The 20,549-nt window shown below is 61.3% G+C and overlaps 1 protein-coding gene and 1 long non-coding RNA gene across 2 annotated transcripts; one reads left to right on the forward strand and one right to left on the reverse strand.

Annotated features, from left to right (window-relative positions):
• Positions 1-525: 525 nt before the first annotated feature.
• Positions 526-2,566, reverse strand: IL17B (interleukin 17B). The gene is made up of 3 exons (XM_062607481.1): positions 2,334-2,566; positions 1,166-1,452; positions 526-963 (listed from the first exon to the last, which is right to left on the reverse strand). The coding sequence occupies exons 1-3, from the start codon at positions 2,352-2,354 to the stop codon at positions 705-707; spliced, it is 567 nt and encodes a 188-aa protein (XP_062463465.1). The 5' UTR covers positions 2,355-2,566; the 3' UTR covers positions 526-704.
• An 8,255-nt stretch (positions 2,567-10,821) lies between these two features.
• LOC134158085 (uncharacterized) lies at positions 10,822-19,752 on the forward strand. The gene is made up of 2 exons (XR_009962584.1): positions 10,822-11,009; positions 18,306-19,752. It is a non-coding gene; the product is annotated as an uncharacterized LOC134158085 (long non-coding RNA).
• Positions 19,753-20,549: the final 797 nt, after the last annotated feature.

A 20,549-nucleotide genomic window follows, 5' to 3' on the forward strand; every position in this document is an offset into this window, starting at 1 on the left:
TGCAGAGTGGGTGCTTGCAGGTTCCAGCTTGCAGGGAGAGGTGCTGCCGGATGCTCCCTGCTTCCAGGGTTCTCCAGGCTGTGTTTTGGGGATCAGAAGAGCCTCTCTGGGAGAAGCCAGAGCAACACCCCCCATTGGGCAGGGCCAGAGGGGCAGCATGAAGGGCTGAGGCAGGGAGCAGCTCAGACAGGGGCCAGCGATGCGCTTTATTGAGGACCTCAGAAGCCACCCAAACCCCCATCCATTTGCCCCGCTTCCTGGCCCAGCACAGAGGAACTGGTAGGTGCACAGAAGGACTGGGCGCTCCCGGAGCTGTGGCACCAATGGAGCAAATGAAGGCAAACAGGGGCTTTGGGGATGGAGGAGGGTGGATCCTGCCCAGGGGGGGAGAACAGCAGCCCACCATGCTGAGCAATTCCATGAAGGGGGGGGAGTCTCAGGGGGGTGCCTGGCTGCGAGGCTGGCTGTGGGACTGTGCAGCTGGTGACTGGCAGGGGCAGTCCCCGCAATGGGTGTCCCCTGAGGCTGATGGAGCCTGCAGGGTGATTTCAGGGAGCACTTGGAGTTGCCATCACCTTGCACAGGGTCTCCCGTCAGCCTGATACTCAGCGAGGTGATCCTCTCCCAGAGGGCTGGGCAAGCTAGGAAGCAAGAACAAGCTGGTTAGATGCCCATAGGTAGTTGCAGGGGTTAGCTTTGCTATCTCAGAACATGCAGGTGCAGCCCACAGCAATGGTCTCCATGACCATCTGGTACTTCTTGTGACACTTCTTCTTCCCAGAGGGCTTGTGCCCTGCTTCTCCTGGCACCGGGCAGAGCAGCCTGCGGACAGGCAGCCGGCTGTAGATGGGAATGCTGGCCATGGTGCGGTCCTCCTGCATCGTGAAGGGGTTGATGCAGCCAGTGCAGAGGCATCGGGCCTCAGGGATGTCTGCTGGGATCCGTGTTGCATCGTGGTTTATGCTGGAAGAGAGGGAAAGTGAGACATGGTTGGAGAGATGGGGGGCAATGGGTGGCTTGGAATGGGCAGGGCATTGCCTCTGCAGGGTGGCGTGGGGTGCTGTGTTGCATCACACCGTCCGCAGCCACCGCAGCCCTGCGCTGATGGAGCTGTAGCTGCCATGGTGCTTGCTGGTATATCCCCCAGGTCCCTGCCCCAACTCACCTGTATGCCCAGGGGGACAGGCTCCTCCGGTTGGACCTCCAGAGCCTCAAGTTGACCTGGCACTTGGTGTCACCTGGCTCAGAGCTGTTCCTCAGCTGGTGCACCATGTCCTGGATGCTGCGCTCGTAGTCTGCCATGGTGGTATAGGGGTCATCCAGGGCCCAGGCGAGGGCAGGGGTGGCTGTGGGAGGCCGTGCCAGGCCCCTTCTCCTGCCCTTGGCTGCCTTGCTTTGGTCCTTCGCTTCGGGAACCAGGACCATGGCAAAGGTGAAGATGCAGAGGAGAAGCTGAGGAGGAAGGAGGGATGGTTCATGGCTCCCCTTGAAGGGCAGCTCTCCCACCTCCCATGGGCCGCGGGGTGATAACATGACCACTTTGACTTTGGAGGGGCATGTGCAGTCTCCAAAGAGCAACACCAGCCTGCAGGGTGAGACCCATGGGAGCACATGAGGGCAGTTTGCAGGGATGATGGGCACACGGTTGTGGTGAGCCTCCAGCCCAAGGCCCAGCTGATGCATGTGGCTGCAAAGCCCCTTGCCCTGGCTTTTGCCCAAGGTTTCCCTGCCCGTGCTGCTGGAGCTGTGCCTGGTCCTTTCCCTGCCCTCAGCTCAGGCTGTACCTGGCATCCCAGGTTGCAAAGGAGCTTTAGAGGTGACACAGTCAAGAATGGGATCTTTATCCAAACCCTCCTCTCCCTCCCTCTATGCTCTGGGGACGATGAGAAAGAAAAGAAAGATGCTTTTTCCTTCCCTTCTCGCTCCAGCCTCGCAGGGCCAAGCTCCCCTGTGCCGACACCCGGCAGGCTGCCCAGTGGCGAACAAAGTGGCTTTCTGTAGTCCTGCTCCCTGCTATTTGTGTCCCTGCAGCTGGCAGCTCCGCACCCTGCCTGCTGTCCTGCAGCCGTGCCCTGAGGTGTGTGGTCCCAGGGCAGGGACCGCTCTGCCGGGGCTGTTTTCCCCTTCCCATGCTGTCAGGTCACGCTATTGCCTCTCTGGTCTCCGAGCCTGTTGCATCCTCACCATGCCGAGTGTGGGAGTGATGGGGCTGGCAGGCCACAGCACCTCCAAAGCAAACAAACCCAGGTAGCCACCCGTAAACAAGCGTGCAAACGGTTCTATTGAAGAAGGCAAAGGAGGAGCAAGCCCCGCGCCGCCGTGCAGTCACCTACCAGGTTTGGAGCCCGCTCCATCGCGGCGGAGGGGCTGCCGGCCGCCGTCCTGCAGTGAGGCTGGCACCAGAGCGGCCGGGAGCTATAAAGGGAAAGCCTCAGCCCCCGGCTGTGCTCCTCGGGAGGTGTGTCCGGTCCCCGAGGTGCCAGCGCTGGCAGGGCAGGGGCCAGCGTGGTCTGGGACTCGGCCACCCGCCACCTCCCCTGGCGCTGGTTCCATCTGCGGCTGCGACAGCAGCGGGACCCCGCTGGAGCCCGGAGGGGTCGCTGGGCAATGCCTTGCCCTGGGGACGGGGTTTGGACTCGACCCCTGTGGGGCCACCATCGCGGTGACACGGCAGCTGGGCTGGGGGAGTGTGTGTGGGGGCTGTGTCCTCTGCTGGCAGCGATGGGTGCAGGTCCTGGGGGTCAGCCGAGCCCATCCATGTCACACCACCAGCTTTGCTGTCCCCAGGAGACACCAGACCCTTCTGCCCAGCACCGAGGTAACGGCACCCATCACTTCCTGCACCCTTGGTCTGTGTCACCAAGCCCTTCCCCTCCTGCTGTCCTCAAGCCTGTCCCCAGCCCCTGAGAGTGGGAACAAACCAGAGCAGCAGGGTGGCGGATGTCAGCGGTGGGGTGCCGAGCACCGAGACTCAGGGTGCTGCGGTGGGGGACTCTGGGGCTGTGATGCCCTGTCCCTGATCAGACGGGGCTGGCCTTGGCGTGCGACGGGGGCCGCAGCATCGCGGCTTTGAAGCCCCTTGCCCCGGGCTGTCCCTGTCCCCGTCCCCGTGGCCAGGCAGCAGCTGTGCCACACGATGGTGCTGTCCTCCACTTAACCGCACCGCCCGCCCGCCGTCTTCCTGTCTGCATCCTTCCTCCGCAACTTCCCTCCCTGCATCCGTCCTCCCTGCATCCCTCCTCCTTGCATCCCTCCCTCCTTTCCTCTTCCCCTCCATCCCTCCCTGCATCCCTCTTCCCGTCCATACCTCCTCCCCGGCCACGGGAGGCGAGATGCCCGGTGCTCTTCCCCTCCCTCTGGGACAGCGGGGTCTGTCCTGCTCCTTTGGAGGTACCCTTTACACTGTTACGGCTGCAGCTCCCGGAGGGGATGCTCCACCTCTCTTTGGTGTTTTCTGCCCTTCCTGCTCCCACCCCAGCACCGCCAGTGTGTGTGGCAGCACCAGATGCTGAGTTTCCCTCTGACTCCTTACTTGCTGTTGATCCCCAGGGGTTTGGAGGCCCTTGTGCATTGTAGAGCAGTGGGAAATTTCCACCTCCTTTTCCCAGCCCATGAACTGGGCCTCTAGAAAACCCTGTGAATAGGTTAAAACTCACTGCACCCCTAGCTCTCACTGTCCCTCTTCTCCTCCCAGCCCTGCCATCCCCGGGGATGCAACAGGGAGCACAGTCTGGCTGCTCCCACACACAGGGCAGCCTCACATCAACACCCCCAGAACAGCATTTATGGGGCTTTGCCATGCTCCCAGATGAGGTCTGGTGCTGTGCACTGAGCACAGCATGTCCCTTTTGTCACTTTGGGGACCTGGCCATGGCAGGGGCCCTGCAGCCACCTGCCTCTGCTGCATTGAGTGGCTCAGCAGCACTCATCCCTCTGCCAGCAGCCTTTCCTGGGGTGCTGAGCCAGCCCCTGCTGCACCCCTGTTCCATGATCCCCCAGGGAGGGGCAGTGAGCAGCATGGGCACCCGGAGGGTGCTGCAGTGCCTGTGTGTGCCTCGGCCGCCTGCGTTGTGTCAGCGCTCGGCAATGCTGTTTACACATGAGAGAGGCTCAGAGGCATCTGCACCGGCAGCCAGTTACCCAGTTTTGATCTTTTTTGGTGAAAAGGAAACCAGGGCTTTCCAGACATGGCTGCATTTGATAAGCTGGGGGAGGCGGTGGTGGCTTTTCCCCATCGCCTCGCACAAGGGGAGGAACAATGTGTGTGAGCGGCTGGGTCACAGCCAGCCCCTGCCTCCCGCCTGGGATGGGACAGCCAACATGCTCAGTTTGCCAGTGCCAGCTGTGGTGCTGCCCCTGGGGGAGCAGGGTGTGCTGGGTCACCCTGCTGCGGGGACGCAATGGGGAGGGTGGCTGGAAACCCCTGCATGGCTTCCATGGGGGGGGATGTGGTTTTGGGTTTGTTGTAGTGCTCATCCCTGCTATCTCCCCACCACATTGCCCCAGTGCCACAGCAAACGTGTGGTGTCCCAGGCAGAACAGGAGGGGCCATGAAGATAGATAGGTTCTACCTGCCCTGAGTAAACTCTGGCACATATTTCCCAGTGTAGCCATCACAGAACCTGCTGCCGTGTCTCTGTCCAAGATCAAGCTCCCGGCGCAGAAGGATGGAGGGTGGATGTGCTGTGCTTGGCAGAAGAGATGTGCTGGCCAGGGAGCATGTGGCAGAGCATACAGTGAGAACCACAGGTAAGGGAATGGGGGCAATCAGACCCCAGTTCCCACACTGTCAGAAAACAGCTCTCTGCCTTTGTCACAAGCAGGAATGTTCCTGCCGGGGTGAGAGCCGCTGACATGGGGTCTGTGGTCCCTCCAGTGCTGGTGCCACACTGCAGGGCATGGCCTCTTCCCAGGCACCACGCTGCTCCAGAGCCTGGATCTTCCACAGGACTTGTGATGCCCAGCACACCTGAGCACACGCACACTGTGTGTGCCCGGGGCAGGCAGGAGGCTCCAGCACCGCCGCGGTGGCACCTCCTACCTCTGCATGAGCAACATTTTCCACTCATCAAAAGTAAGTGTGCTCAGGCCTCACCCCATCCAGCCCCACACTGCAGTGGGGAGGAGGGCTGGGACCAGGCCCCCCCCAGCAGGTATCTCCCATCCTAGCCGGCAGCGCAGAGCTCGCTCACATCCATATTTGCACAAAGCCCCGCGCAGCGCGTGAGCACTGCAGAGACACCCGGGCCAAAAAGGCTTATTTTAAGCTCACTGGAAAAGGAACATTGTTTGGTGGGAATTAAAACTCCTCGTTCTCAAAAAAGGGAAAAACAAAAAGTGTTGAATTCTGGCCCAGCTGGCAAGGGCAGATGGGAATTTGGTGCTGGCATCGAGCGGGGTGGGTGCCCTCCCCTCCTGTGCCCCTGTGACGCTGGTGCTGTCCCCAGAGTCCCTGGTGGGAAGGGTTTTCCCATAGGAGGGAAGGGATAGCACCCAATGTGGGTGCTTGTGGCCATGGAGCCACCCTGAGGCTCTGGGTCGCCGAAGGCAGTAGGGGTGACCGTGGTGGCTGTGTGAGGGGCTGAATGAACTGTTGGCAGCCTGGGGTCTCGCTGTGCCTGGGTTGTACATCAAAGGGCAGTATTATTTATACAGCCTTAATCCGGCTGTCTCCTCGGGGTGGGGGGGGAGCTGGGTGATGCTGGGGGCTGTCTGTAAATCACGCCCTTTGGATCACTCGCGTGAGGTAACAGCCAGGCTCCGGGTCGGGAGGCAGGGCTGTGCTGCGGGGCCAGCAGCACCCAGGAGGCTCACACGGGGCCAGCGGCGTCGGCAGAGCTCCGTGACGGGGTGACGGGGGGGGACGGGAGGGAGGGTGCGGGTCCGGCACATCCTGCCGCCGGCACATCCATCAGCAGCCCAGCGTTTACAGCACGTCGCTGGTTACATGATCCAGACGCGCAGGTTCCTCCTGCCCCTCTCCTCTCCTGCCTTTTGTTTTCTTTTGCCTCCTGCTCCTGGAGACAGAGCACCTGATGGAAAAAGCCTGTTCTGCCGCTTCCCATGTCGGACACGCTCGCTTGCTTCCGCCCCTGCTCGGCACTGTGCCGTGATGGATCCCTGCTCCTGCTGCCCCACACTGGCTCACCCTACGGTGGCAGTGGGGAACAATCGCAGGGGCCGGGACTAGAGCATGGCAGGGACAGACCCCAGACCCAGTGGGACCCCTCTGGGTTCTCTATGTGGGGCAGTCCCTGACCGCCATAGGACATAACAGAGCAGAGCCATGGTGTTCTTCAGGCAGAGAGGCTGCAGGGACCACTGAGGCACTACCTGGGCATGTGTTCCATCAGCCTGCCAAGCCCAATGGGCACTTGGCCTCATGCCCTGCTCCCTGTGTCCCCTGTGCTTGCCCTTCCACCCTCCCCAGCCCTTTGGGCTCCTGGCCTCATTGTGTGCCCCATTGCCCGCCAGTGCAGAGCATGGACAGACGATGTGGGGCTCCCAAATAAGTTGGTTTTGCTCCCCCTTGCAGCTGAAAGCAGCCAAAGCAGCAATGAGTCACTGACCCCTGAGGACTTCCGAGGGGTGGCTGCATTTCGTGATGCATTGCAAAGGTGAGACACGGTCCTGCCAGGATGTCCTCTGCATGCCAGCTCCTGGCCATGGGAAGGGCTGGTCCTCCAGCCCCATGCAGGACATGGGGCAGCTTGGAGCCAGACTCGCTGCCCTCCCTGCAAGGCCACGGTGCTGGAGGGAGCTCAGGGCAGCGATGCCATCTGGGTCTGCAAGGAGAAATCCTCTCGTTTTGAGGGCTTTGGTGGCTTTTGCTTGTGGGCAGGCATCCAAGCTCCCAGTTTCCCAGGGCACAGCAGAAGGCGGAGGTAAATGGAAAGCTCAGCAGTGACAGTGACGTCTGGTGCGTAGTGTTCAAATCAAACCTCTCCTCTCCACAGCCCTGGGCATGGGGACACCGCTGCATGTGTTGGTAACCAGTGCGGAATGGTCACCAGGTGGGATCTGGTGGTTGCAGTCAGGGCAGAAAGCCTCCTGCCCTGGTCCCCATCCCTGCTCCTGTGCTGCTGTTTCAGCAGTCTGTGGTGGGAAGGGATTTACAGAGCAGCACAGGCCAGTCCTGAAGGTCACCTTCAGAGCGCAGCTCACCCATTCATCACCGTCCTGCCCCTGCAAAGGAGACAGTGCATGCATGGGGGCAAGGGAGGCAGGGGCTGCATGCTCTGGGGTGTAATGACACACTCAAGGGCTGAGAAACACCCAATAGCGCCCAGCACCCCTCTGATGTGGGACAGCAAATGAAAAGGCTCTAAATTGGGTGTGTTTGGATGTCAACGGGGCTCATGGGAGAGGGGGCTCTCTTGTGGCTCCCTGAGCTCACGGGAAGGTGGGAGCAGCCCTCAGAGCCTGCCCAGGGCACCCTCTCCATCACCGCCCCACAGCATTGCCCACTGCCTGCAATGAGAGCACCGGTCCCTCACACCCAGCCCAGGAGCTGGAGCTCAGCAGCAGGGTGGAAAAAGAAGGCACTTTTGTGGAGATCCTGAATCTGAATGGCGGTGAGGAGGGCTCGCTGGGCAGCATCTGAGCAAAGGAGCAACGAAAACAAACCCGCGCCAAGAAATCCTGCTTTGCCCCAAATGTTTTTCTTATGGAGTTGTAACAAGGCAAGAGTTGTAAAGATAGTAACCTCCTAAACATTACCTTATTAAGGCTTCTCAGAAACCACAGGGCACGACCCCTCTGGGTCATGGAACAAGAGAGCAGCATCCAGCGAACAAACAGAGGCTAACGTTACATTTTTCACTTCATTTAGGAAACCTGTTTTCTAATTATAGGGCTTGTTTCATGGCAGCAGTTGGTTGTGTTTCACTCAAAGCCAGCCCACCGAGAGCAGGGGCTGCACAGCCATATGGAGAGGAGAAGGGATGGGGTGGCAGGGGCTGGGAGATGCCGGCTCCATCCTGGCTCCCAGGGAGGCTGCTGGGCTCACAGGGCACGGGATAGGGATGAGCTCAGTACTGCAGGCATGGGGTGCCTCACATAGTGAGGGGTACAGGGGTCAGACATGGTGTGGGAGGGCTCTGTGCCCCGGAGGAGCCCCAGTGTGTCCTGGGGACATGCCACACATGCTGTCCTAGCTCTGTGCCATGCACCAAGGTTTATCTGCAGCACAGGGGCCACGCTGTGCTCTGTGCGGTTCCTTTTGCTCGTCCAGCCTAGCCTGGCTTGCCCTGTGCCCTGGTGACCACAGGCAGACCTGCTGCAGGCTGTCTGCTCCTGGGCCATAGCAAAATCAAGGCTTGTCCTGCCATGGGCCACTGGAACTGTGTGTGTGCAGGGATTGAACCAAGCAGTCAGGGTTTGCATTCAGCAGCCCCACAGAAATCCTTCCTATTCCTGGCCAGGTACCCCAGTGGTGGCCCAGGCTCCTTGGAGGACCCCAGCTCCCTCTGACCTGGCTTTGGCCATCTTGCCATAGGTCCAGGCGCTGCCGCCCCAGTCCCTGCTCTCCTGGCAGATGCTGAGCATCCCCCACAGCCATGTTGGTGGCTGCTTTCCAGTGCCTTGTGCTCGCTCCCACCAGTGTCCTGTGCTCCCCCCGCTGGGTCAGGTCGCGCTGGCCTGCAGCCCTGCATCCCCATTGCAGAGCGGGGCTGAGAACACGGTTGTTCCCCCATTTGCCCGTTTTGTGATGCAGGGTTCATTGCTGCAGGGAGCAGAGGTGAGTGTGTGCGTGTATAGTGGTGCAAAATCACACTCCAGTTCCTTACTCCTTTCCAGGGCAGAAACCTCCCAGACAACTCACCCTGCCCCTCGGCTAGACCCTATTGCTGGAACTTCTCCTCCACACTGGTTGTGCTCCGCACTGTCCCTGCTCACACCTCGAGGTGCCATCCCAGGAGGTGGCTGGCACAGCTGGGTGCTCAGCAGCAGCCTGCCCATCCACTGCTGCTCCTCCTCACCCTTTTACCTCCCAGAATGTCTTGCCCATGCTCCTTCTTTCCAGCTGATTCTCCATCAGCTGAGCTAAACCAGGCCAGCCAGTTCAGAGCTGGCTTTGTCAGCTTTCCTTCACCCCCCAGGAGAGCTGCATGACTCTGAGCACCCATCTCCTGCAGGCAGCAGGGGTTGTTCCAGCCCTGACCCTCTAGAGATGTCTGCAGCCACTCAGGGCTGGTTTGCTGGGGCCAGCCACAGCTTCAGCATGGGAGGATGTCCCAGGGTGGATACGGAGGGCCTGAAAGGACATTCAGCTTCTGTAGCAGGGACTTTGGTGCTGAGGTGACGCGTAAGTCTAGGAGCAGCAGGAGGAACACCAACGCTCCACAGCATCCCTGTACAAAGCCTGGCACGATGGCACAGGGGCCCTGGTCCTGGCTTTGGGGCTGTGCCCAGCTCCCAGGCTCAAGGGCCTGAGGACGGTAGGGCTCGTCTCCTTTCCTGGTCCCTCCAGAATGTGCTGATGGAAATCCTGCCCTGCCAGGCTCTTACTCCACCTTTGTCCCCACTGAGGCCAGGGCAGTGCGTGCACATCCCAGGCCCCACGAGTGCTCAGCAGTGCTGCTGTGCCCATGCTCAGCTCAGGATGAGCTCCTTCCCATGAGCCAGGAGAATTCTCCAGACATGAGACCCCAGCCACCAGCCCTTTTCTTCCCCCATGGAGAGATACCAGCTTGGAAACCCCAGAGGAGAAGCTGTTGGTCCTCCTTTCACTCCCCAGCTCTCCCTCAGTCATCACTTGCTAGAGAGGTCCCTGCAGTGGCTGCTTCCTCCTCTGGAGTCGAGCTGCTGGCTCCACTGCCCCAGGAGAGCCCAGCACAGCGCTGGGGCTCAGGCAGGACAGCAGTGTTCAGAGCAGAGGCCGTGCTTTCCTTGCCATGCCAGGGGCTGACGGCCGGTGCAGGAGGATGAAGGCACATCAGTGCCGGGTGTTTCCCTCCGCAGCTGCCAACTGGCTGCTCGTTCCCGGGGCCCCAATGCCGGCTGGAGGCCATACATGGACTCATGGTCCATGCAGAGCCGGGAGGGGCTGAGCAGACGCAGCCCTGCAGTGATGAAGCTCCCACCCTGGCTCCCCGCGGTGCTAAAACCCAGGGAAAGGTGCCACGTGCATCCAGTTCTGGCTTCACCATCACTCTCCCATGTGGATCCCGGCCCCAGCAGCACTCGGGATCTCACCCTGCACACACGGGCAGCCCCGCGTCCTCCAAAACGCCTTTTTTTCCCAGGCCAGATGGAGCCTTTCAAAGTAATGTGAATCACGAGCCGCCTCCAGCCGGGCCAGGGAGCATCTCCGCTTCCTTCCCCCGGCCGGCGGGACAGCCGCCAGCACCACGCCGGCCCCACGGCCAGGCTGCCCCACCGGACCCCCGCCCCACCGGCGGTGGGATGCGCGTCCCCCCCCCCCGTGCACGCAGGAAGTCAGCTATTGCAAACAACTTTCTCCGGTCGGGACGGCCTGGGTTCCCAGGCGTGCCGCTGGCAGCCCTGCAGCCCTGGCTGCTCTCCTCCCCCCTGCTCCCCCCATAGCCCTCCTTCCCTCGCTCCCCCTCTCCGCCTTAATGACTTCCACATGGGCCTCTGGCATCCCGAGCCAAGCCTCCAGCATTGTCTGAAATCTCCAAATTTAGAAGAAATATGAAAATTGTCAAGCAGCCCTTCCTTAGGGGGTAAAAGCAACACTCGGCTGCGCGGCGGCGGGTCGCGGCGGCGGGTCCACGTGACGGCACCCCAGCCAATGGATCCCCTCGGCGCCCCTGACAGCGGTGCCCGTCGCAGCCTGGCCTCCTCCTGCAGCTCATATAAGGTAAAAACAAAAAGGTTTTGCAGCTTCTGAGCAGCCTGGAAGCAGTTTTTCACTGAGGGGTCCCGTGCCAGCTGCTTAAAAAACCCCGGCTGGCAGCACCGGGGTCCCAGTGGCGGTTATAATGTGCCGGGAGGAGGTGGCGGGGCTGTGCCCGCATCCCGTGGTGCCTCGTGTGGCGCAGCAGGTAGGTGCCCGTGGATGGAGGGAGCGGGAAGGTGCGCGGGTGGCAGCGATGGGCGCATGGCGTGATGAGGATGGGCGGATGCTGGTGCGGTGTGAGTGCTGCTGCTCTGCCTGGTGCCTGCCCTGGGTGTGCGCAGGGACAGGCAGGGGACAGCGTGGCTCCTCCAGCATCCCTCCAGCCATGGGATGCTCAGCCCAGACGGCTTCGAGTAGGTTGGGCAGGGGTGCTTTGGGAGGGAGGTGAGCAGAGCAGGGCCATGGGATGCACGTAGGGAAACCCACTGGGCATGGAGCTGGCAAGGAATAGCAAGAGCTGCCTCGGGACCGGGCAGCCCTGAGCTAAGAGGTTCCCCAAAATCTGTCCCTACAGCTCCGTCCTGGCCCTGGGAGAGGGGTTTGTTGGGGCTCACCCAGCTTTGTGGAGGTGGGGAAGGGCCCTCCCAGAACTGGGGGAGGAATTGCTTCCTGCTCTGTGCATGTCTAGGATGGGAAAAATGGGAAGCTGGAGGGAGGCATGCTCCTCATGCAGCAGAACCATGGGCAGTTCGCTCGGCTCCACTGCCCGGCCATGATGCTGCCACTGTCCGGGGGAAACCGACTGGGAGGAGAGGGGGCTGGAGCTCACCACGGGAGACTTCCAGGGTACTGAAGACACAATGACCGAGAGAACCCCACAGCCCACAGATCTTGGAACCCCAGTGCCAGTCCAGCTGGTGCCACTGCCTCACTCTGTGCCCCTGGCTGCAGCCCATAGCCAGCACACTGGTGTGACCCCAGCTGCTGGCATCGCCCAGCTCCATCACTCACTGGGTGACCGGTTGCCTCATCCTACTACCCTGGCGGCTCAGCAGCGACTGATGAGCGAGGTCACCCTATGGGAGCCAGCGGCTGGGCTGGTGGGGACAGCACAGGGCGTGCAGCCAGCAATGGCAGCGCTGCGATGGCTTCAGGGCATAGACACGGCTTGTTCCTAGACAGCCTCGAGCTGAAGCATTGTAAAGGCTCCCTCTGGGTTGTGCCTCCTCCCTGCCCGTCCCTTGCAGGACGTGGTGCTGCCTCTGCCTGGGTTACGGCTGGCTCCGGGCTGTCCATCTGCTCCCAGGGCACCAGCAGTGTCTGTCCCCTCCCAGAGGGTCACCTGAGGACACGGTGCCCCACGGGCATGTCGCAGCAAGCTGCCATGTCCCTCCTCCGCAGGCAGCTCCCACTGCCGCAGGGACAAACACCAGCAGGGTCCTGCATGAGCACAGTGGGTCCAGCCAGGGCGAGTGACATCCTTGGGGGTGCAAGCTCCTGTATGGGCTACGTGTCCCTCTGCAAAGGGACAGTGACAGTAACCAGGGCACCGTAACCTCTCAGGGCAGCTGTGGCCACCACCGTCCCGTCTGTCCCCATCCAGCTGTGTTTCAATGGATTCCCACTGTCGCTGGCTGCTCCTAAGGAGTTGCAGCATCTCAGCACTGGGATGGAGCATGTGGGGATGGAGAACCACCAGTGTGACACGGCCAACTCCGTCCTAGCGGCAGTGTCCCCAGCATGGAGCTATCCTGCCTATGCTGTCCCAGCTCCCCAGCCTCTGCGCACTGGCCAGGGTGCTCTGTTGAAGGGCAATGGCATTGCCTCCCCATTGCTGGCCAACAGGAGAGGAGTTTATTTCCAACAAACACAGGCAGACGCCTCCGCCAAAGATTTCCCAAGCAGTTATCAGCAGGAATTCGGGGACGGTTCTGTCTAGACAGGCTGCAGCTCTGGGTGGCTGCTGGATGGAGTGGCATTTCCCTCCACGCTTGTCAAGAGGCAGTCTGGAGATGATTAAGGGCTTTTTTTTTCTTGCTTTTCTTTCCCTTTTCTCCGTCTCCTTTTCTACCCAAGAACCAGCATTTTTCCTGATCAGGCTTTTCCAAGGCTTGTTCTTCTGTACCCGCAGTGAAACCTGCCTTTGCTCATCCCTGGCTTCCTGCTGCTCCTCTTCTAGGGCTGAGCTGGGTTGAGCCAGGGCCCAGGGTGCAGCCTGCCGCAGCTTCTTGCTGACCATGGCCAAGATGAGCCATACTTCAGCCCATGGCACTGCTCTGCCTCCCAGCAGTGGGGCTCCTGCAGCAGCAGGCAGGATGCTGGGCACTGTGCTCAGCAGTCACTGCCATGCCTTGGTTATGGTGATGGGCAGTGGCGTGGTGCAGGCATCCGGCAGGCAGGAGCACAGGCAGTGCAGGGGCTGAGCACTGGGCTGGGGACCCCAGGATGGCTACAGTGCCTTAACCTGTGCAGGGCAGAAGCAGCAAGAGCTTGTCTTCATGAGCGAGCCGCCGTGAGCAGCAAGCGATGAGGCAAGAGGCTGGAAATCTGAGCTCTGGAGACATTTCACCATCCTTTGACCTTGGCCGGGAGCACAGACACAAGCGAGCAGATCCTGCACTGGGGGGAGGCTCCAGCCGGGGGTGAAGCCCAACACACATCCTGTGGCTGCAGACCAGGGGTGCTGGGGGGGCACGCACTGTTCCTGGAACCCCGAAACCCTGTAGAGCCAGGGTTACCTGGGGTGGGCACAGCAAGGCCAGCCTGGGCAGCGAAAGGAACAAGTGGGTGCTCTGGGCTGCCCCAGGGACAGGCAGGGACCCTTCCAGCATCCAGATCCCTGCTGTACACTCAGCCTGTGCAGCTGCAGAGCTGCGCATGGAGCTGCTGTGGCAGCACCGTCCTGGGGCAGGGAGAAGCAGCGGCACCAGGGCAGAGCTGGCCTCCGCAAAGCAGTGTGCAGGAGCCCGTTTCAGCTCTGGTGCAGTGGGGCTGAGCTCCAGTGCCTGGGCTGTGGTGGCTGTGAGGCAGCATGGGTTGAGGTGAGGGGCAGAGCTGCTTTGTGCTGGTGGACAAAGTGGGGATGGTCACACTGCCTGTGGGGATGGGGAGGAGGCTCTGGAGGGCTGGCAAGTGCTTGCCTTAGGTGTGTGCTGTATGCGGCTGTCAGTGAGGCAGGAGAACAGACACACATGCAGCCGGCCTGCCCAGGCTCTGTTTGGTTTCAGATATTGAAGTAGGAGGTGCTGAGCACCAACGTGTTCCCTGTCCCACTGGGGGGGAACCATGCAGTGCCAGAGCCGCAGGAGATGGTCAGGGTGCTGGGATGCAGTGTGCTGATGGGCACCATCCCGCTCCAGGCAATCTGCCCCCTGTGAATCTCATGTGCTTGGCCCCAGCTGGGGCTGTGTTAGGAAGGGGACCCGACAGCACTGTTAAGCCTCTTCCCCAGCTGCTACAGGTGGGATGTGCTGGCAGTGCTAGATGCTGCCCACCCAGGGCAGCAGGGTCTGTGGGTGATGGCCGGCAGCATGCAGGCGGCCAGGTCTGTGCCCCAAGACCGCTGTGAGAGAGCACATCTGACCTGCAGGGATGTGCACCACCATGTCCCTGTCATGGTGGCAACACAGGGCTGGGGGGTGGATGTCAGTGCCTCTCCCTGGGCTGGGAGGCGGATGAGCAGCTTCCCTTGGACAAGAGACAGCAGCAGACAGGGCCCGGGATGGGGCTGTGGGGCTGTGGCACATGCCACGCTGTGCGTGGTGCAGATGCTCTGTGGTGGCCAGTGGGTCAGCCTGGTGCTCACTGTGGGACTCACTCGCTGGTTGCTGGTACACAGGGCAACGTCTCTCGCTTCCAGCCTGGCCTTACCTGGGATCCCTCCTTGCAGATCTGTTCTTCCTTTGCTTCCCTCCCCTTTCAAACTTATATTTTAAATTCCATTTTCATTATTGGTGCCTCCATCCCTCTCAAACCCCATCACACCTGAGCAGATGAGCTGCACCACTCCCACCAGCCTGAGTATCAGTCCTGATGTACCTTTTGTGCTCCATCCTTTTCCACATCTCATCTCCTGCTTGCTTGAAGCTCGGCCCATTTAGGGCTTTTTCTTTTAGTGTCGTTTACTGCTCAGCTGGGTGGGCAGCAGGCAGGGCTGGGAACGCTGGGGCCTGCAGGGGGTGTGAATTACTAACTGGGGTCCTCTCATGTCCAGATGATGCTGTGCACCGCGCCCCCAATCCCCCTCTCCCTCATGGAGCAGAGATAAGATGATAAGGGCTGGATAAGGAGCCAAGAGCACTGGCAGCTTAATGAGCTCCAGCCTCTGCTAGAGGAAAGGGAGCCTTGCTGCTCCCTGCCTGTTCCAGCTCCAGGCTCTTTGTTGGCCTCATGAGCTCCTGCACACCGCTATGCCAAGGAGCATCCCAAGGAGCATCCCTTCCATCAGCTCCTCAGGCAAGCTCTGGCTGGAAGCCATTCAGGATCTGGGTGAGGAGCAGAGCCCAGGGAGCAAGGAAGATGCTAGAGCAGCCTCCCTGCACCGCTTGGGAACAGCGTCCACGGGGAGCTCTCTGCACAGCACTCTGGGTTCCCACCAGCGAGGGCTGCAGGCTGGTGACGTGACGGCCTGTTCCCGCTGGGACTTCACCCCTGCACCACTTCCTCTGGACCGGGAATGTGACGTGTAAACAGAGCGGGAGGGCTGGTGCTGGGACCCGCTCCCACGCTCCATGTGCCCTGGGGCCTGCACCTGGACACCAGGCATCAGCCTCGGGCTCCAAACACCTTCCAGTGGTGGGCTGGGGAGGGGGCCCAGGGCTGCTCTGCCCCATGGAGCGGGAGGAAACCATCTAAGGATGAGGACATGGCTGTTGGTGGGCTGGGGGCAGCGGGGAAGGGCTGCGGCCGTGGGAAAGGCGATGACCGCACTGCTGTGTGCATTGGCTCTTCCTTAGCCATGCCGCTTCCTGCTCCTCCTGCTTGCTCCTCTGGAGGCTCTTTCTCACCCCTAAACCAGGCTCTAGTGCTGCAGGAGGGTTTCAGCCTCATGGCACCAGCAGCTTTGCAGAAACCATTGGGCTCTGTGTGGTAGCACAGGACGGGCATCACTGGTCCCCTGCCCCTCGTTGATGTCAACTTGGTTTGCAGCTTGAAGGTGGCAGACACCTTGTCTGTCCCTGGGCTCCCTCCTGCCATCCCCACCCTCTATCTCAAGCCCAGCTCTCCTCATAGGCACCAAATTAGGTGATTTCTCCCTCACTCCAGCACCAGGAGAGAGGCCGCCTGCCCCAGGGGGGAAAATGAGCACAAACCAGATGTGCTCTCCCCTCCACACCCATCCCCGCTCCGAGCCCCCCAAACCTGCTCCTTTGTTCTTGGCACTATAATTTATCCCAGCACAGCCCATCAAGGAGCACCATCCCCCTGGGCCCCCTTGGCTCGTCCCCAGCATGGGAGATGGGGGCCGCCCGGTCTCCAAATCTGCCTTTTTGACCATAAAAGGGTTGGAACGCCGCGACCGGTGGAAGGATGGGAAAGGGAAGGCAGAGCTATTTATAGCCCAGCATCAGGACCTCAGCCTGAACCCGGGGTTAATCAGCCTGCCACCAGATTAGGATCTCCCTTGGCCCCTCCACTTTCTCATAAACCTTTGATTTAATACCAGTGCTGGTGAGGGAGGCAGGGAGGAAGGGAAACAGGAGGTACCTCTCCTCTGCAGAGGCTGCTATAGTCCATGGGGACCGGGATGGAGATGCTGGGAGAGCTGGAAGGCCCCACTGGGAAGGGGCATTGGAGCTGTCCTGCCACCAGCGTGTGCTGCCAAGGAACACTGAGCAGCATCCCTGTGTGACCGCTGCCTGTGAGGGACACCCAACAGGCAGCAGAAGCTGCCCTGGGGTCAGTCCCTTAGGTTTCTATAGAGCACAGTGAGTTCTTCCAGTACGAGCATGTTCCCCTCCGTCACCTAGGAGGAGGCACCAGGTGGAGGGGTCCTTGGGCAGGATTCACCTTGCTGATACCACCCAGCAATGAGTCCCGCAGCCAGCAGGAGGTGGCATCAGGGCTGCTTGAGTAGCGGATGGCCAAGCTGGGTCAAAGCCCATCTGGGGCAATGATGGAGCCCCAAGGGCTGGTGGAGATCAGGCTTTTGGGGGCCAGGAGGAGCAGAAAGGGTGCACGCACAGGGATGAGCATCACCCAGTGCCTTCCTCCCTCCTTCAGGGAGCAGGGCAGAGCCAGAGGGTTCAGGCTTCCCTCAAAGGCGAGGGCCTGGCCTCCCAGCTGGTCTCATGGGGCTGGGGAATTTGAAGGAGGAAACAAATCCCAACTGCTGTTAAAGGGACATTTCCTGCAGCCCCGGGCTGCCTGGAGAGGGGAAAGGGCGCTGTGTTGTAACCGCAGGGAGGGCCGAGCTCTGACTCAGCCCCGCGCCGCCGGGCAGGCAGCTCGTGGCCACCGAGCACCCACCGGGGAAGCGCTCAGCAGAGCAGGAGGCTGGAGGTGAGCAGCGGGCAGGGGGAAGGCAGCGCCAGCGGTGCTGGTGTGAGCGAGGAAGGAGCCGGGGCGCTGTCCTGGGCACGCACGCCGTGCCCTGGCAGCCTCGGCCGGGAGATGCGGTGGTGTTTGATGGTCCCCACAGCATCGGCAGGACCTTGAGTCCAGCCGTTTGTTATCCTGGTGTCTTCTTCTGGAGCTATGGGGAGTGCTTGCATGATGCGAGCGAGGGGACAACCAACCCCGGGCTGTAGCTGTCCTGGCAGACACAGGTTGGGACACACTGGTGTCCCCCGACACAGAGGTCCTCCAGCAACAACAGGAGTGCTGAGGAGCAGAGCGTGGTGGCTGTGTGGCATAATGGTGGTAGCCTCCTTTCCTTGGGAAACCAGGACAAATCCAAGAGTGGAGATGGGGGGAAAGGGCAGGCCCTGAAGCACTGGCTTTTCCACCCCATCCTGGGGACATGCGCTGGGGTCATCAGAGGGAGGATGGGGTGCCTCTTTCGCTCTAAGATCTCCGCTGTGGCAGCGGTGGGTGAGCCCCGCAGATGTTTTCCCTCCATCCCGGCAGGATGCTCAGACCAGCGCATTCCTGCAGCCCTTCGCAGCGTTTCTACCCCACCACCACCTCCCTGGGGATGGAGCTGAGGGCCGTGGGGGCAGAGAAGGCTCCATTCTGTCTTTTCCCATTGAGGCTAGGACGCTGACAGAGGGAGGACAGGGGCCATCCCCAGGGCCCACTGCAGGGCTCCTGCAGGGTGACCTGCAGCTACCACCAGGAGAGGGGAATGTGTCCCACACACACATGGCTTTGAGCAGCCAAAGGGAGGTCTGTGAGTGACTGTTATGTGGTTTCTTGTGGGCATGGAGCTGTTGGCGTTGCTGTCCTCTGTCCTGTGGGGCGCTGGACCCCATAGCAGCTGCCCAAGAAGGGATCCAAGAGCTCTACAGCAGCCCACACTCCCTCTGCCCCACCACACTGATTGCCATCCTCTGTCTTACAGGCTCTGCCATGGGTGTCCCTGGGGACATGGGAGCTGCTGAAGGCATGTGATGACCGATCAGCCCCAGGAGCATGGCCAGCGGCAAGAGACAGGCAGAGCCAGCAGGACAGCAGCTGCCGCACGGGCACAGGCTGTGGAGGATCCTGCCCCTGTCCCCATTGCCCCACTGCACAAAGCGGGGCTGCCTCCCAGCACTTCGCTCCTTGCTCACAGCAGGATGGTCCCTTCCTTGGGGTGTGTGTGGGGCTGGGGTGCTGCCCGGCAGGGCCAGCAGTGGGGCAGAGGCTCTGCAATGGCACGTGGTGGCAGGAGGGTCCCTGCAGCACCTCCCCTGGCACTGGGTCCCTGTGGCTGTTCCCACCCTTGGCCAGAGCTCAGGGCTGGCCTGGCCACGGCTGGTATGGAGATAACCTCACACTGGCCAAGGCTGCTCCCAAACCTCATTCCCAACCCATGGATGCCACCAACTTGGGGCACTGTGGGGGTCTTCTCCCCACTCTTTCCTACTAAGAACCAGGGGCAGCACATGGGGAGCTCAGCCCATTGCACGGGGTGGCTTCTGCCCCAGTTCGCAGCTGGGTGCACCCAGCCGGGGGCCGGTGCCGGATGCAGGGGCTCAGTGGAGGTGCAGCATCTGCTTCTCGTCAGGCTGCCGGAGCGCGGGCCCCGCTCTGATAGATGCTCTGTTTATCACGTTCCGGCTCTGCACAGGATGTTAGTGTTCGCCTGCAAAAGGCTTTTTTGGACTCTGCCGCTCCCTCCATCCTCCCTCTCCTCCTGCTTAGCCCCAGATCCTCGCCCTTGGGTCCAGATGGGCTGAAGCCTCTTCAGACCTGGGGGTGAAGGTCCAGGGAGCATACACCCCACAGCCCCTTGTCCCTGCCCATGGGAAGGGCTGGGCTCAGCCCTGCCACCCTGGGAATGGATGGGGATGGGAAGCAGAGGTTCCTGCCAGCTGCAGGCTCTGCCCTGATGGGGACTGGGACAGGGACAAGGGCTGAAGGGACAGCAGGAGCTCCTCATCCCCTGGGGCAGGGAAGGGGCAGAGGGCAGGGAGGGATGAGCTCTGTGATACACATAGCCCCACACCGTACCAGGGTGCCCTGGCCCTGCTGAGTGGCAGCCCTGGGGGCACTTCCATCACCCTCACCCTCTTGCCCAGCTCCTCACTAACTCTCATGGGGGACGCATGGATTTAGAGGCAGACTCCCCCCCTTTCTGTCCCTATCCCTGTCTGTCCCTGCAGAGCAGAGCTACCAAGCCCAGGTCTGTCCTGCCAAGGTGCTGGGGCTGGGCATGGGGGATGCAGACACATGGCACTGGAGGGGGAAAACCTCTCTGCCTGCAGCCAGCCAGGCAGACACACAGCTTTCCTACGGGATGAGCCATCGACACACGCCAGCCGCAGCGAGGATGACCACGGGCTCCTCCATGTCTCCCAGCCCAAGGTGCAGTGCTGCATCTCTGGTCAATTGGGAGTCTGAGATGAAGCACTGTAGCTCGGGAAGGGAGGAACTGCACACCCTGGGACCGCACAGGATGTGAGGATGTGATGTGAGGAGAGCTGACCCCCATGTCTGCTCAGGACCCTGGCCTGGTGCTGGGCACCAGTGGGAGGGATTGCAGAGGAATGTGGGAGCCTTGTGTGTCAGGGGCACAGCAGGGATGTGGCAGCAGCATCCCCCATCAGCCAGCAGTGAGGAAGTGTGGGGCTGGCCCAGAGCCCAGGTCGCCGTGCCCTCGGGGTCCAGTTTTCCCAGGAATCCCTTGGGTGCTACGTTGGGGATTCCTGGAAATACTGTTCTTGGGGCCACGGCTCGGCGGCTGCAGAGGGCCCATCCCATGGGGAGCCACAGCCTGCAGAAGAGACATCCACCAAGGTATGGGGCCACCTGGGGAGCTGCAAGCGGGAGGGAGGCATGGCTACCCCAGCCATGGGGAGGTGGGCAATGCAGCACAGGCAGCCCCAGCTGCCCCACACCAAAGAATGATGGATGTCTCTGGACATCCTCACTGCAAGAGGATGGAGCTGGTGTGCAGATGGCCGGTGCACATTGCTTCCACCCTGCACCTCCCTGCCCTGAGGTCAATAAAGGTCTCAGCTCCCGACTGACTCTGTCCTGACTGTTCCTTTGGGGCTGGGAGCAGAGTGGGAGCCCATGGTCTGATGCCAGCACACTCTGGGGCAGAAAGGAGAGCCAGGAGCCACCCGTGGAGCAACCCGGGGCTGCTCTCTCCTCCTGC

Source organism: Pezoporus occidentalis, unplaced genomic scaffold (genome assembly GCF_034315485.1).
Source record: "Pezoporus occidentalis ecotype Australia unplaced genomic scaffold, CSIRO_AGI_Poc_V1 ctg124, whole genome shotgun sequence".
Lineage (NCBI taxonomy): Eukaryota > Metazoa > Chordata > Aves > Psittaciformes > Psittacidae > Pezoporus > Pezoporus occidentalis.